General features: G+C 42.0%; 3 protein-coding genes across 10 annotated transcripts in view; 1 reads left to right on the top strand and 2 right to left on the bottom strand.

The window, feature by feature from the left end:
- Nucleotides 1-323: 323 nt before the first annotated feature.
- On the bottom strand, nt 324-1,855 carry lyrm7 (LYR motif containing 7). Its single transcript, XM_084021878.1, has 5 exons — nt 1,796-1,855; nt 1,516-1,588; nt 1,295-1,365; nt 769-850; nt 324-632 (listed from the first exon to the last, which is right to left on the bottom strand). Exons 1-5 carry the CDS (start codon nt 1,811-1,813, stop codon nt 562-564), a joined length of 315 nt encoding a protein of 104 aa, XP_083878004.1. The 5' UTR covers nt 1,814-1,855; the 3' UTR covers nt 324-561.
- A 55-nt stretch (nt 1,856-1,910) lies between these two features.
- hint1 (histidine triad nucleotide binding protein 1) lies at nt 1,911-3,315 on the top strand. The gene is made up of 3 exons (XM_084021877.1): nt 1,911-2,071; nt 2,786-2,890; nt 3,004-3,315. The coding sequence occupies exons 1-3, from the start codon at nt 1,961-1,963 to the stop codon at nt 3,166-3,168; spliced, it is 381 nt and encodes a 126-aa protein (XP_083878003.1). The 5' UTR covers nt 1,911-1,960; the 3' UTR covers nt 3,169-3,315.
- A 748-nt stretch (nt 3,316-4,063) lies between these two features.
- The window catches only part of cep170aa (centrosomal protein 170Aa), a 38,312-nt gene continuing 26,427 nt past the window's right edge, over nt 4,064-15,948 (bottom strand). For 2 of the 8 annotated variants that reach the window (XM_084021867.1, XM_084021874.1), the window contains 13 exons: nt 15,532-15,879; nt 14,912-15,201; nt 13,055-13,147; nt 12,286-12,403; nt 10,216-11,760; nt 9,951-10,001; nt 8,637-8,910; nt 8,255-8,486; nt 7,730-7,897; nt 7,519-7,607; nt 7,301-7,394; nt 7,155-7,206; nt 4,064-6,813 (listed from right to left, as the gene is read on the bottom strand). In XM_084021867.1, coding sequence (XP_083877993.1) covers nt 6,482-6,813; nt 7,155-7,206; nt 7,301-7,394; nt 7,519-7,607; nt 7,730-7,897; nt 8,255-8,486; nt 8,637-8,910; nt 9,951-10,001; nt 10,216-11,760; nt 12,286-12,403; nt 13,055-13,147; nt 14,912-15,201; nt 15,532-15,879 — 3,686 coding nt within the window. In that variant the 3' untranslated portion in view covers nt 4,064-6,481. The remainder of the gene's footprint in view (nt 6,814-7,154; nt 7,207-7,300; nt 7,395-7,518; nt 7,608-7,729; nt 7,898-8,254; nt 8,487-8,636; nt 8,911-9,950; nt 10,002-10,215; nt 11,761-12,285; nt 12,404-13,054; nt 13,148-14,911; nt 15,202-15,531; nt 15,880-15,948) is intronic. The other 6 variants (XM_084021870.1, XM_084021872.1, XM_084021868.1 and 3 more) reach the window with 6 other exon arrangements.

Below are 15,948 nucleotides of genomic sequence, written 5' to 3'. Positions count from 1 at the left end.
TGTCTGGTTTGAAAAAAATATTAAAATATAATCTCACTCATTTCTCCTTTGTCACACCTTTATAACTGATTTCATTTCACATTTAAAATAATAATACGCTAAAAATAATACAACAAAACAACAGCAGGCATGCATTCTGGGAAGTTGTCATGGTCTTTCCTGACCACTGTCATGCTAAATCATTTCATTTTTAGTGAGTTGAACACCAAATTAAACCGGAGATAATCTGGGAACACTCCTCTTTAATCAGAACACAATAAAACATTTTTAGTAGCAGTAAATTAACATTCCCCCCAAGCAACTGGAAAGTAGGCAGAAAACTCCCCAATTAAAACACATTTTAATTTAATTTGACAAAATTATGTACATGAAATTACAGCAATCCGTTTATAGCAAAGATTTCTGAGAAAGCGGAGACCTTCAGGGAATCAAAACGAGGTTGATCTTCAAAATGTTCTTTGTTCAGGAGATCCTGAACAAGCTGAAATCCTTTAACATGCAGACGGATGGTATTGGATGAGTCAAATGTTTTTTATGTGAATGATGTAATCAGATAGTCCGTCATGACTTTTTCCGGGGCTGGTCACAATAGGGCACATTTTCTAGGAGAAGGTTCTCTCTGGGTCGAAGCACTGAGACAGAGATAGACAGGAAAATAAATATAGCATATGGCGGAGAGAATTCAATATTCCTGTTGTATATTATTTGCATACGCATGTTACTTTCTAGCAAGGAAAAAGACAGGAGAGGAGAAACATAAAAACATACCGAGTGTCTTATCTCCAACATGCTCCATTTGTAACACAGCCTCTCGAAGAACAGCTTCCACATCTGATCCCATTTTGAGCATCTGTAAAAGCAGAAGGGTAATGAGACAATGGGTCTCTGGGCGCAAACATGTAAACTAACCCTCTTCATACATAGCAGCCCCCCCACCCATTTGTTTAGCATCTAAGTTAAACTTACATCTAATGTGCTTCAAAAGGGAATGTCAGTATTTTATGATGCTGGAGATGCTTTCTAAATCCTTTACAATGCTGATTTTTTTTATTTTATTATACCCTATTCTTATCGTAGTGCTCCCCAACCTAAAAAAATGTGACTTTGTATCTGCAGAGACTCAATGTGAAAGGATTTAGATGAGTAAATTGTCGACTTGGGCCCCTGGGCCTGTGCATGGGAGTTCATTACTGCAGTGAAAAAATGACAGAATACAGTAGCATATCACATACACCAAATTAAATATACGATCTATATACAAACAATGTGATTATCGGTTGCTCTGTCACTGTACCTTCTTAATGTTTTCTTCTGACGTTTCATTTTGGTTTTTTCGAAACTCCTCGTTGATCTTTAATCGTGCAGCTTTGTAGAAAGAGAACAAAATATGGATTTGATTTGAGCATGCATTACATGATCTGGTGTTTGGGTAAAACTTTGTTGAGTCTTCATTACCAACCCTCACCAGAGATGTTCCTCTGCTTGGAACCCAACCAACATATAATGTAAACTCACCCGTCAGTGCTCTGGCATCGTCTTTGAATACATCCATCCTTGTTCTGTGCAGCGCTTTAAACGCGTTTAGGACCTGCGTTCATACAGATATTCAGCTTTAGCAACATCACAATCGTGACAGTTGTTACTTGAACGGAAGCATTTTCGGATACCGGTAACAGTTCCCTCTCATTTCAGCCATCTGTTTAGCTAATGCTTTATATACTCAAACCATCGAGACACGGAAAGGAAACGTTGTTTTAGGTTGTTATTGAAAAATAAAGCACGATTATACCCTCACCTTCAAACGAGTTCCCATCTTGACTTCTTTAGCTCATTTCCGGGCGGGGAAGGACGGAAGTACCAATGGCCAATCACTACAGAGTTTAGTATTATGACGCGTTTTTGTAGTTTAGGAGAAATCAAAAATCGTTGCTGACAAGCGGCTGCTCTCATCTGCGCCAACATGGCTGATGAAATGGCAAAAGCGCAGGTGGCCAAGGCGGGCGGAGACACGATATTTGGGAAAATTATACGCAAAGAGATTCCTGTAGAGCTACTGTATGAAGACGAGCAGGTAACAGGAGACGGTTAAACTCCTAAATATAGCCGGGCTGCAACAGGAAGCGCTGCTGCTCGGTTAGCTAACGTTAGCTCCGCTAGCTTCGCAGAACCCGGTACTGTAACGTCAACGTTACTGTCATTACTTCAGACAAGTGTGTATGTGTGCGTCTATGACAGAATAAAACCAAACCAAACCCGAATGTGTAAAGACAGTTAATCCTGCAGAAGTTGCTTTAGAGGAGTGAAAAGCACCATATCTACTGGTCTGCCTGCATACAATGTTTTATTTCTTTGTACGTCTCTTTCACTTTTACTTTTACCCACTTTTTAATTGTGCAATAGACTTGTAGTTACTTGTAGATACTTGGAGTACCTTCATATATTATTATTGTATATGGTTTTAAGGGTAAAGATAACCAGGGCAGATGCATTTCATTGCATATGTACTTCTTCATGTATATGACCATGTAATATAACTGCAACAAATGTATATATACAGCAGATGAGGTTGACAACATGGTGGATAACATTAGCATGATCACAACATGCAACAGCAAACCATGTGGAGCATAAACAACTATAGTAGAAGTACAAATTGAGGTAGCATTTATTGCATTACATTATATGAATGAATGTCTGTAATTTTCTGACCACTCGGTGTAAACCAACACCAAAGCTGTGTACACGAGTTAATCTTCTGATTTTTTTTAAATTATTTGTATTTCAGTGTGTGGCCTTCCCGGATATTTCTCCTCAAGCTCCCACTCACATCCTCATCGTGCCAAAAAAGCCAATTGTTCAACTGTCACAAGCTGAGGATAGTGACGCTGCAGTAAGTACTGTTGTGATTTGTCCAACAACAGTGACCACTAGATGGAACTCTTTAAACAGCTAAATGCTTGTCTCAGTGTACATGTATAATCATTCATTCTCTCTGTCTCTTAGTTGTTGGGCCACATGATGATAGTAGCGAAGAAGTGTGCTCAAAAGGCGGGTCTGTCTAAAGGCTACAGGATTGTGGTCAATGATGGGCCGGATGGAGGCCAGTCGGTCTACCACATCCACATCCACGTCCTGGGTGGACGCAGTCTGGCGTGGCCCCCCGGCTAACTGCCGTCACCTGGAACAGACCATCCTGCCATCAATGTCCACGTCGGTCGTGTGACGATTACTGTTAATTTTCGACCTCACCAGTTTGTCATGAAGAATTAGAGTCAAACAAAACCATCAGTTATAATAAAATGCACTTCACAACAACAGAGTCTCGTTTGTCCTCATTTAATATTCTTCAAACCAAAAGGCTATTTTTAAAGATGTGAAGAAAACTAAAATGTGACTTATTTTTTACTACATTGCACACAGTGTTGCTCTCTTTGCCTCCATGCTTTTTGTAAGCACATAATAGACAGAATTAGTCTGCTGTTGTGAAGAAAAATTGAATCACTGCAGTTGACGATTGGAATCATGGGTCTGTGAACATGTTGTAAGAGACTTGCCAGATTTACTGCTGTTGGTCTCAAATAATAGTTTGTTAGTGAGATACTCTTTGTTATTCATTACCATGTGTTAACCAAGATGTCATGTAGCCACTTGCCTTAGTTTGCAGCATACAGCTGATGCTGTGGTTTCAATGTTTAATGGTGCTTATATATGTAATCCCACATTAATAGTCTCCGTATCCAGTCTACGGTTGCCATTTCTCTAAAAAGATTCAAACACTTAATCATGCAAATATTTTAGAGTTCGAGCATCACAAAAGCTTAGCTCATTCATTTGCATTTTCAGTCGAGACATGATTAGTGGTTTAGAGATGAGACGTCTACTTTTATTCAGTAAGCATTATGGAAATTCAATCTGAATAAACCCTTGGCCTTGTCTTTGATTTAAAAAGTTCAATGGCTGCTTGTGAAGAGAAAGTTTAATTTTCAAAAGCTGAATCCCACAGAAATGGTAATCTCAAGTCAGTCTCTCTTAATGCCGAGTCAAATGAAAACAGAGAAAAAAGTGAATGGCTCTGTTTTATTGACAGTAAGAAACAATGCAGATAGTTGAACAAATATAAAATGCATGAAACATCCACAAAATATTAAACAAAATAAAATAAATAAAATTGTTTGTTTTTTTTTACAAAAATGACAGAAAACACAGATCAGATGACGCATGTAGCATTTAAAAAATAAACATGTACCTAGCATTCACAGTCCCCTAATTTCAATACTTTTGATAAAACGTGGGGGAAGGGGGAAAAACACGATTAGAGGCTTCGTTTGTACAGACAGAATAGTTCCAGAGAGGCAAGGCAGTCACTTCTGATATCAAAGTGATATTCTGTCAAACCATTTGACATTTGATGCAGCCTTTCACTGCTTCTTCACTACTTCTGTATGAAAAACTACCACAATCTGATGTGCAAAATAAGAGAAATCTTTCAGACAACTATGTCTTTTTCTTTTCTTTCAATCAATGCCCCTCTAGAGTCAAAATGGGCACTTCGAGGCATTGAAAAACATTGTACAGTATACAGAGAGAAGAAAACATGTATTCTGGTACCTAAATTCACTATTGCAAGAGTATCTAAGTACTAATATACTGCCTTTTAGTCATTTAACTCTAGAACACAGACTATAAGCTGAAGATAGATTAAGAATCATTCCCCGTAAAGTAACTAGAAAAGCAGCAAACTCAATGAGAAAGAGGTTTACTATACTGTCTCTGCAATACTACAGTATCGGTAGTATCGGCCCCCCCCCTGGTGGAAATAGAACAATGCACCTATATACACTGATATGATGCCGCATTACAAGCAAAATTCATAAAATAGATGGGGAGCTTATTTTCAAAAATGAGTTCATTTCTACTCACTGACACTTTTTTGACAAAATATTAACCAAAGCCAATTCCAGCAGCTTTTCCATGTTCAGATTTTGAGGTGACAAAGAAATTAACTTTATTGTGAGGCGATTCAAAGCATGAAAAACTAAAGTTCTACAATATATACAAAACCATTATCTAAATATTATAAAATATTTAGTTTAAACAGTTATTTTCTTTGCTCGTCATTACTAGTTTAAAAAACACGCCACGTCATCCGTAACTGGAAAGAGTAAATCATAGGACACTTGAGTGGGTTCACTGTGTCAAATAGCTAAGGGCACTGATTCTCACAGGCCATGTCACATGGGCCAAAACAGACATGGCAGGAAAGATTTCATTATAATAAATAAGCTTTGTGAATGAAAAATGGATTTGACATTCAGAGAAAAAGGGTGAACTGCAGAGGGGGGGGCATAAAAGATGAACTGCCATATTTTAAATACAGATTCTCAGGCTTTTGCACAACAGAGGAATTTCATGATGGCTCTGTTTCAAAATGACAATATCATTTAAACTTGTTAACTTTGGTGATTATTTTCTCTGAAAATGATCATTATTTTCCCAAAGGCTGTTACTATTGTGTAAAACTACCATTCAGTATTAGTAAGATCAACACAGACACCAACTTGCAGGAGGAAAGCTCTCGGCTCTGTCCTATACATGCTACTGGAGTGACACACTTTTCCAAACTACTGGGAAGAGAAAGGAAGGGAGGGGAAGAGTAAAACATAACGGGTAAAGGAGAAATAGGATGGACATTGGGAGGCACTCTAAATCCTTTTCAACAGAGTCCGTTTCAAAGATGCGTCAGTGGACGGTTAAGTTATGAAATATCTAAAACATCTGCAATTCTGCGTCAGGCGTAAATCAATTCTTTATGAATATGTGGTTTGAAAGAGTGGTTTCTTAAGGCTGCTGAAATATTCTTTGTACTGAACAAGAGCTAATAAATCACTGCAGTATGTTGTATTTCATCATAGTGTAAACAGAACATAATTGGTATTTTACAATGCATTGTTTGTCTGAAATAAGTGTATTAAAGTCTTATAAGTTGTTCTGTATATCATTTGAGGGGGCTATTATTGAGGATCTGTTTTAAGGCATGTCCTTAGTGTACATAGGGTCCAGACACATGGAGAAGGCAAGAGGAGGACACTGTACAACCACACAGATATGTCCACTGAGAGAGCAGCCAGGTAGCCTTCAGTCCATCAGGAAGTCAGGTTGACCAGTAAGCAGTTTTAAGTCGAAACACTCATAATATGACTCAGTCCAAATCCTTCATGAATGAATTTCCATCCGGGTGTATATCCATGATGCATCAGTTGGGGTTTAGGTAAGTTAAAGCACTTCATTTCCAGCCAGATATGGTAACACAATAGCTAAATTTAGTTTAGATTTGACCCATAATCCTAGACTGATGAAGTCAGCAGAATGGCAACTTAAAATGTTTCTACACCTGCTTGGTTGTTGTGGACGCCGGTCACCAGCCATCTGCACTCCAATCCAGAATGTTTATTCACAACATGATTTCAGGAAAACTTTCTGTTCACTTCTGTGCGATGGCCTCCTCCCCACTGGGCCGTATGCGGTTGAAGGGCAGTCCTCCGACTCCTTTTAACCCCAGACTCAGACTGGGGGCTCGTGCAGTCTCCTCTGTGCTGGCAGAGGAGCCCTGAACCCTGGCGGAGGCTGCTGATCCTCCAAGCCCGGTGTGGATCTCTGGGAGGGATTCTTTGGCTAGGGGTGCAGACTTGGGGCTGGTAGCAGAGGGGGGCGTTGTTTTGGCAGACTGGGGCTTGGTAGGGGTGGTGGGACTGGTCAGGCCGAGGCTGGCCAGGGCGTCCAGAGTCCCATCTGGGTCCACCATCACATTGATCACTGGGAAAGATACAGGGAGAGAATCAATGTGTGGAAGGATTTTTCAATGTGTATGTATATTCACAGATAATATTAACTTTAGATTATATTATTATTTATGGCTTAGTTGGTTTCTTAGTAACATCATAAGATGTTTATTTATGTTCAGAGACTTCGTTTTTGTCTCTATTTTTGATGCTTAACTATTCATGCCCTCCTCTAATGTGGAATGCAAATGAACAAATTAATGATGCTGTATTGAAAATACCCATAATTGTATACAAAAGCTGGTTGAAGTGTGTTTTTAGTTGACCGTTTATTATTAGTATTAGTGTGATTGTACTGTGGGCATGTGTCTTTACCCTGAAGCTGCTTCTCAACTCTCTTCAGTTCAAGTAGAATTGAGGAGATCTCCTGAAGAGAAGAGGAAACAACCACAAAATGATTAGCCATCACCCAATAATAGTGTGCTTTACTTAATGTTTCTCACACAGACTGGACCCTTTACCTTGTTGGAGGTTTTCAGGAGTGGTATGTCACTCTCCGATCGCAGTTTATTCTCAATTTCGTCCCAGTTTCTGTCCTTATCTTTAAACAATATCCTGGAGAAAAATAACAGCACACATGTTCAGTCACAGTGTATCTATACAAAGCAACACAATGGCACACCGTATTGATTGACACACTGTATAAAAACTCATGGTTAAATTATTAAAGTATAATTACCTGATTTTTCCTGCTGTTTTGTCGATAGAGTTTCTGATCTTGGTGGACAGCTGAGAAACGGAATTGAGCAGAAGGCTGTCCAACACTGCCTGAATACACAGAAGAAGAGAAGAAGTTTGACATATGGCAACTTGAAGGTGATTGGTGAAGTGTTTTTGTGAAAGCCTCTTTGTTGGTATATTTTTGATGTCATGCTCTCTGTGATGCTCACCTCCTCCCTGTTCCAGGTGCGTCTCCTCAGGGCTCGGGGCTCCACGCTGTCAGGGGCACGGGGGCGGAGCTCCACCGGCTTGCCGTTGATCTCTGGTGCCTTGTTGGTTGAAATCACAGGCGGTATCTTCCTAAAGTTGAGGCTCTCGTCAAACACCCTATCCACCAACTGGGCAAATACAGGGAGAGATGGAGAAAGGAGAGTCAAATAAAATTCCAAAAACCGGGACAAACTTCTCACAATGATATTCTAGTTTTGAGAGTTAAGATTAATGAGAAATGAAGGAATTAGGAACTCTGTCAGAGAGAGAAAGCTTTAATTGTATAGATAAGTAAATCATATCGTGGCAAAAATAATACTGGAATGAAAGTGGAGCAGATGGGAGTGTAATAAATGAATACCTCTCGCAGCAGATGAAGTTACAGAGCAACAGGGAAGCCATTTTTATCCAAGTAACACAAGAGGGATGGCAAAGATGCAATGGAATGGCACGCAGTAAGGCAACAATAGAAGAAAGACGGGCACCTTTCTCATGCTCTCCTGTATGTCCGGCTGCGTGGGACGTGCAGGGCCTACCTCTTCCCGGGTGTCAATGGCTGATCCCGGGGTGGTGGCGGCGGTGCTGACGGTGGTGCTGGGTGCCGTGCCGGATGAGCTGACCGAGTCGATCTCGCCAGCCACATCGTGGATTTCACGGGCCAAGATGGCTAAGTCCTTAGCCAGGTCCTGGCTGATCCTGCGCACACAGGGGAATAACCTGTTAACCATCAGACAGATGGAGGAGTTCTTTAGACAGCTATATGAACACATTCAACATGCACACACAAGAATCTGTACATCATATTACAATATTAGATTAAAACATTACATCATTTCATGAAATTTCAGTCGTATACAGGTCAATTACCTTGCAATCTCCTCGCTGTGTGCCGTCCAGTCCTTGATGTACTCCTCCTGCTCTTTCATGCGGTGTTTGATCACCCCACCACCTGGACCTGTCACCACTGTGGAGCCTGGGCTCGCCGGGCTGCCAAGTCTCAAGTTGCGGTGCGGGGCGAGGTGATGAGGCCGCGTGTGGGAGCGTCCTCCGTGCTTCGGAGAATTCCGATTGGAGCCAAACTCTTCCTCCGAGGTGGAGCCGTACTCCGGTGGCAGACGTCTCCATCTGCTGCTACTGGACACTGTGAAGGTAATGGAAGGGTCATACGTTTAGTCAAGTCCACATTACTGTACTTTGTTACATTACAGCATTTGTTATTAATGAAGTTAATAAATGAGCTTGTGAATAAAAGAGGCTTTGTTATTGAGGCAGAGCCCAGCCGAGCCTGCTCTGAACGGACAGAATTCAAATACTGTAGTAGTAGATCATGGACAAGTATGGATATTTTTGATCATTAACTTAAAGAAATATAGATATACTTTATTTTATGAGATAAAATGAAGGAGCTTTCAGTTCCCATAACATGTTATGCTCTGCAGTGCACTGCACATCCATCTTGAACAATAATAACGATTGATGAAACAAAGCATTTCTTTTTTTGTATCATAGTTAGTTAAGTTGTTATTCAACAGTGATATGAGTGCTGTGATGATAAAACCACACTGAAAACAAGACACATTGCAACAAACACATATTTGGCTATATCTAAAAGCTCCAGACAGCCAACAAAAGCAAGCTTCATAAGATCTTGATAGCGCCATATGTTAAGCTGCTTCACAATGGTCACACACCAGCTGCACCATGATGTGAGAAAACACCACGCTCTATCAGTCTCTCAAGGGTAAAATGGGAAGGTGTCATGAATAAAAATCTCCACAAGCTGGAGCACTGTTCCAAAACCATTTGCTCATTGGTTGAAGGTTGAGCTCCACTGTTGTAGAACGTTTTCACAGAGTGTGAGTATAGCATTTATTCTTCATCACAGCATCACTTGATGAATGTCAGAGGGGAGACACAGAGTTAACATGGCACCATATGCTAGAGCTGGGTCATCGCATCACTGAAATCATTTTATGTGATATACTAACACTACAATCGAGACTGTCAAATTGAAATCGTTAAATGATTCCAACAAATTGAGAAATGTTCTCGAAAAAAGGACTTTAAACGAATTGACAGAATTGAGCAAAATGTATATTGCTGTGACCCAGGTCTGACACACACGCTTACACACACAAACACACACTGTCGAATCGAGGCTCGACAGTTCTGGTACAGTACCCATCAGCTCTTCCTCGCCATCACCGCCCTCAGGTTCGGGCTGAGAGCTCTCTGAACGATGACAACCAACGCAAAACACAGTGGAAATGTTTACAGACAAATGTTTATACACAATGAGGCAAGCAATGGTGTGTGTCGACTATATCATTACATCACATTATTTCTTTGCAAAGAACCACTTACAGAAACAATCTAATATAAAATGTCCCTCTTCTCATTTTCCCCACAATAAACCAGAAATGAGGCATCCAGTCGACATGCTTACCTGTGGGCGAGCAGTATCCAGATGTCGTCTTAGTCTTGGCCTCATTCAGTTTTGACACACTGTTGGCCCTCATCCTGGGGGTCAGCCTGTTCTCTGTTGGTGTTGACGAGCGCAGGCCCAGGCGCAGAGCCGTCTCAGCGGACAGACGGGGGGAAGAGGTGGAGCTTCGTGTCACTGTACACTCTGAGTCACTGCGGGCAGAGATAGAGCCCAGACGGGTCCTACGTGGCTGAGCAAGCATGTCCAGTCGGGACAATCCCTTTCGACCGGACGGTGGCTTAGAAGTGGAGCTGGTGGTGGACACCTCAGAAGCGACAGACACCCTGTCCGCATCAGCTAGATCCGTGTCAGAGGTATCGCCCAGCCGGGCTCGGCGGAGAAGGGAGGCTCTTGTGGGCCGTGGCTGAGGCAGTGCGGCCTGCTTGCTCAGGGAGGAGGTTGTGGCTGCCTGGAGAGTGCTCCTGGTTTTGGAGGATCCACTGGTGGATGTTTTGGCAGACCTGCTATCTAGTTTGGAATGGAGAACATCATCTGAGCCACGTCCGTGTGCTGAGCGCCCCAAAGGTCCAGAGTAGGTCTCCTGGTCTGAGGAGAGGATGTCAGAGATGGGGAAGGAAGAAGTCTGGTCATCATCAGTGAGATCCAGAGAAGGCTGCCGTGCTCTGGAGGCAGAGGACGGCTGAACAGAGCGGCGTGCATCAGTCCGACTTGTCGCTTCCACAGTTCTTGTTTTCTTCCTGTCCAAGCGATCACGGGCGCTTGCGTTAGTGGCGCTGGTCTTGGAAGCTGTGCTCATATTGCTCTTCTCCCGGTGCATGCTGCTGAAGGAACGCCGTTTATGTTCTCCAGCTGATGCTTTCCTCTCTGCCTCTCCAGCCACATGACTGGCTGTGCTGGCCGTGTCAACATCTGACTCAGGAGAGATAGAGTCAGACCGAAGATGTACGCCAGTTTTACTACTTTTCTGGTCAAGTTTGTTTTCATCTCTTAGTTTGGCCTCCAGGAATGCCATGACAGCCTCAGTGTCCTTCAGTAGCGTAGCAGTATCCATGCTGCCCACGGAGTCACTGCGTTCGCGCCCACTGCCGCCTCTGTTGATGCGTGGGATAAGCTCTGCAGGAACATTGGCACTGGGCTTCTCAATCGTAAAGCTGCCCTGGCGTACTAGAGGCTTCCCTGACTTCTCCCCCCCTTCTCCTGATCCTCCTCCTTTCCTCTCCTCTGACTTCTTCCTCCGCTCAGTGCTGCCAGAGGACCGGAGAGGAGCCTTGGATGGAGAGGATGTGGAGCTTTGTTTCCGTTTACTGGTCATTTCACTGTCCGTCGTAGGAGTCGGGGACTCCCCGTCTCCTTTGTTCTCCTTCTCCTGGGGTTCGGTGTCCTGTTTCTCCCCAATCTCTGACCTCAGTCCAAGAGGTTTGGTGCTTGATTTAGCCTGAGGGTCATCTACAGGGAGCTGGGGGAGGGTCCTGCGCTTACGGTCAGTCAGACTGGAGGAGGATTCGCCTCTGCTGAGGGACGCTCCTGACTCAAAGGCGTCAGTTCCTAAAGAACAATGGATAAAGTCACTTAACTTTACATGAATTTAAACACATTTAAATTATTTCGAATGCTGCTTTACACTGTGCATGTAAGGGGAAATTAATTGTATTTAAAAACTGAACTGAAAACAAGAATTTACTCCTGCTTATTTATTGATTCAGCTTTTCATTATCTTAGAGCAGAGATCTTCAACAGGGGGTCTGCAGAGTTACTGCAGGGGGTCCCAAAAATTTAAATATGTCCAAAAACACACATTCAATCAAATACAACCTTTAATAAAATATATATAAATATTTCTATTTGTTAAATGTTATGTTGTGAAATGCATACATAGAATTCAAATATGTTCTATAAATATATGAATCCGTCAACAATTATTATTTGAATGGCTTATTGTATCATTACATCATTACAAAGTATGTTTATTATATGTTATAGGGGGTCCCTCCACCGTGACATAACAAACCAAGGGGTCCTTGGCCTGAAAAACTTTGAAGACCTCTGTCTTAGAGTCAAGAGACTACGTACCCCTCTCTTTGTGGTGGAAGGTGGCCGTTTCTGCTCCTGAGCCCTCTGGATCCGTCCTGGTGTGATTGGCAGCTAGACTGGCCCACTGAGAGACCCAACTGGAGTCGCCAGGAAGAGCCTGAGGGGGGTGGAGTGACAAGAGAGAGTGACCCGGGAGTGACAAAACCAGAAAAAGAGCCGTTAGTGGTGGCATGAAATATGCAGAACAGATCATGTGTGACATTAGCATATATGTGTTCATCTGAAATGTAATACACGATGATGGCAATTATTAGGTTTGTTGGAATGTAAGGCAGGATATTAAGACATATTCCTGTATTTGTATTTTTTTTATATCAAAATTTGTCTCATTAGAGGCTGCTTGTATACCTAAAAACACTGTCATCTTAGCAAGAAAGTTTTAAGAAGAGATAAACGTTCATCATTTTTCTTAGAAAAATGTTATCTATCTTAAGGGCATATAATACTTAGACATAGATAGAAAAGGCTCATACAACTGTCCCCTCATTCCTATGTAATTGCCTGGAGGGCTGAGCATGTCATCTTAGTATGATCTAGGTCAGTCTCTGGGAGGACTAGCCTACTCCCATGAACAGGATAGGGGAGTAGGCGGTCAAGCCATGGGAATGCCTGACTCACATTATAACATTTTCTTATTCTTGATGATGATTCTGTTATACGATACAGACCAGAGAGGCCTAATGAAACATTGGGAGTCAAAGGTAATTTTTCCAGTGTGATTTCCATTATCAAAATAACATAATCAAACCTCTTTCCCCGTCTGTCCGATCTCCTTTCCTTTTACTTCTCCTTTTAGGTCTGATAGGCTGGAGGAGTCCTGGTTTTGCTGCACACCAAACACCTACAAATATTTGAAAAAGCAAGATGGAACAAGAGCTGAGAATTTGGCAAAGACATTCTGCTGAAGTATAATGCAGGCAAATCTTAAGGCATTAAGTATTGTCATACGTTCCAATATTTTTTTCTGTATGCCTCTGAAGCATAGCACTGTAGCACACTTTGTGATGTTAATGATAAACCCTCATGATAAATACCATGGTTATATTATTTTACAGTTCTCTTGAAGAACAAAAGTGAACTGAACAGACAGAAGAAGATGCTGTTGCGTTAAAGCACCGATCTGCAATTGACACGAGAGTACCATGGCAACGAAAATAAATCACACAGACACGCTAAAATTACAAAAGAAGAGACAACGAGAGTGGACAGACTGTGAGCAGTCTGCCAATTAGTGTGTCAGTTAATTACAGGAATTAGCATAAAAACACTTACAGTTTTGAATGTAATGCCCTCAGACCAACACTGACTAGAAATACACCCTGATAATTATAATCACTGCTCCTCCTAAGATAAAACCTGTATACAACTTAAAGGGACATGTGCCTCTTTGAGATGTCATTTAGTAAAAATGTAATTATGTCCATGTAATAAAACTTCATTGGCAACAACCCACTTCCTAAAATCCTAGTATCTGGTAGGTAGCAATTAAAAGGCCTTGTAATGGCGGTCAAATTGAATGTTAGCCTTTCTGCTATTTTTAGTTTCTCACCCTGAAACAAACCCATCCCTCACTAAGTGTTGCTTTGCCCCTTTCAGATATGCTTTGATCATGAAAGTGCTCCACAGCACAGGTCAGGGGCGACAGCAATAAACACACGATGGTTTTTCAGCCTCCCCGGAGCATCATTTACTAAAACAGGGCAGTGCTTGTTGGAGTTAGTCTCCATGGGCTATTACAGAAGAATTAGCTTTACCGATGGGACAGAGAGGATGGAGTGGTGATCAAGCGAGCCAACTGAAAGATGATAGTGTTGTTTTAGTGTCAACAATACAAACCAATCTCAAAGGACTTGTAAGAACAAAGCAGGTAATAAAGAGACAATTAACCTCGCTCGTTTGTGCTTTGTCCAATTCTTCTCTCTACTCTCATGGTTGCAAATAAGCAAAGAAGGCACTAAGGAAGGTATGTTTTCTGTTTTCTGGGGTGATGAGAGGGATCAGAACTTAAAGACCTAACAGTAACAAAGAAATAAAAAAAGGAAACCTCACTCTATTTGTGGCAACCTATAGTGGCTTTTAAGATGATTGGAGTTAATAACCACATGACAATAAAACACTAGACAAAAATTACACAACAAGCAATGCAATGTGTGACTACATTAGCGTGAGTATAGTTATTAGTAAATAGTCTTATGTATCATAATATGAACAACAGAAAACAGAGCTGTGGCCATAAGGGAACAATATTGCAGCGTTGTGTAGTACAATAATGTGTGTGGCTGTTCACATCTCTGCATAATACTGCAATAGTATACAATTCTCTTTAAAGCTCATTTCCAGAGCAGAGAGGGGCAACAAATCTCTTTTTTTAAATTGCATATTGATGGTGGTGTTTATGGCATGAATTCACAAATGAACTGCCCTCTTTGTAGCACAACCTGACAAGAAGAGAAAGTCTCTGTTCAGCTGCAAAATCAAAAGAATCAGCATCTCATCCTGCTGGAATTAAGATGCAGCAGGCAAGAAAATAATATTGTGATAGTTGTGGTAGAGAGACAGAAATGCCATGGAGCAAGTAGTTGCTATCATCTCTAATCACTCCTACCTTGTCTATCATGCGCCTGGCCTCCTCTTCCTCTGCATTCCTGTTCTCCAACTCAATGGTGTAGGTGCCCTTATCGCTGTGGTCGTCCTCTGCCTCCCCTCCAGCTGTTCCCGTCCCTCTTCCCACCACCGAGGCTTCCTCGCTGGGACTGGTGGGGCTGCCTGTCGCCAGCCCAGTACTGGCAGAGCTGCGACCGATACTCTGGTCCTCTGACCTCTGCTTGAGAAGGACACGGGCAGCCGTGGGCGCACCTGCTGTCACTGTAGCCGATAATGGAGCTGGGACTTTACCTACAGGCAAGTGTAGAGTAGAAATAAAGCCATTACTAAAAATGGACATACAGAAACAAGTTGCTGCAGTAACAGATTTCTGTCTATGTAAAGTTCACAACTGTTGTTATATTTGACAACAATAGTAGTTAATACATTTACTGCAACATCCAGTTTTGTTTAGTTTCCCTTTTAATGCCAAGAGAAATTGTTTCAAACAAAACATGAAGAAGCCTTTAAGGTGTCCCTAATTTCATGAATTACCCTCTCTCTAAAATGCACTGATATAACCTTAAACATTTAATTTTAGAACCACACAAAACTGTTTAGAGAACAAGTATCAGAATATACCTGACTCAGAGGCTGTAGTAGCAGAGGTGGAAATGCTGAACACCTTGGGGTGGGAGGGAGGCTGGGGAAACAGTCCCTCCCCACCAACTCCTACCCCTTGCAGGGGAGCAGTCTGGGAAAATGAATACGACCGGCGCTTGCGGGGGTTTTCCTCGTCGTATAACTCGATCATGAAGGAAGTGCGGCTGGCACTTGATCTGGACCCGCTTACAGTTATGTTCCCCCCTCCAACTCCCACGTGGCCGTGTGCTGCTTTTAAGCGTTCCTCGAGGGCGTGGCGGCGATTGGCAAAACGTAGGCCCACTCCATTCTCTGAATCACTCTGGGTACCATCTTCATGTTTGCTGCCTATCAGGACACAACAAAAGAGAGAACACTGTTGAGTTTTTACAATTCTTACTATTCAACAACAACAAA

The sequence above is a fragment of the Eutrigla gurnardus genome (genome assembly GCF_963514095.1).
Source record: "Eutrigla gurnardus genome assembly, chromosome: 11".
In the NCBI taxonomy this organism is placed as follows: domain Eukaryota; kingdom Metazoa; phylum Chordata; class Actinopteri; order Perciformes; family Triglidae; genus Eutrigla; species Eutrigla gurnardus.
The sequence above is the reverse complement of the archived record's forward strand: the minus strand, read 5'-3'. Positions and strand labels throughout refer to the sequence as shown.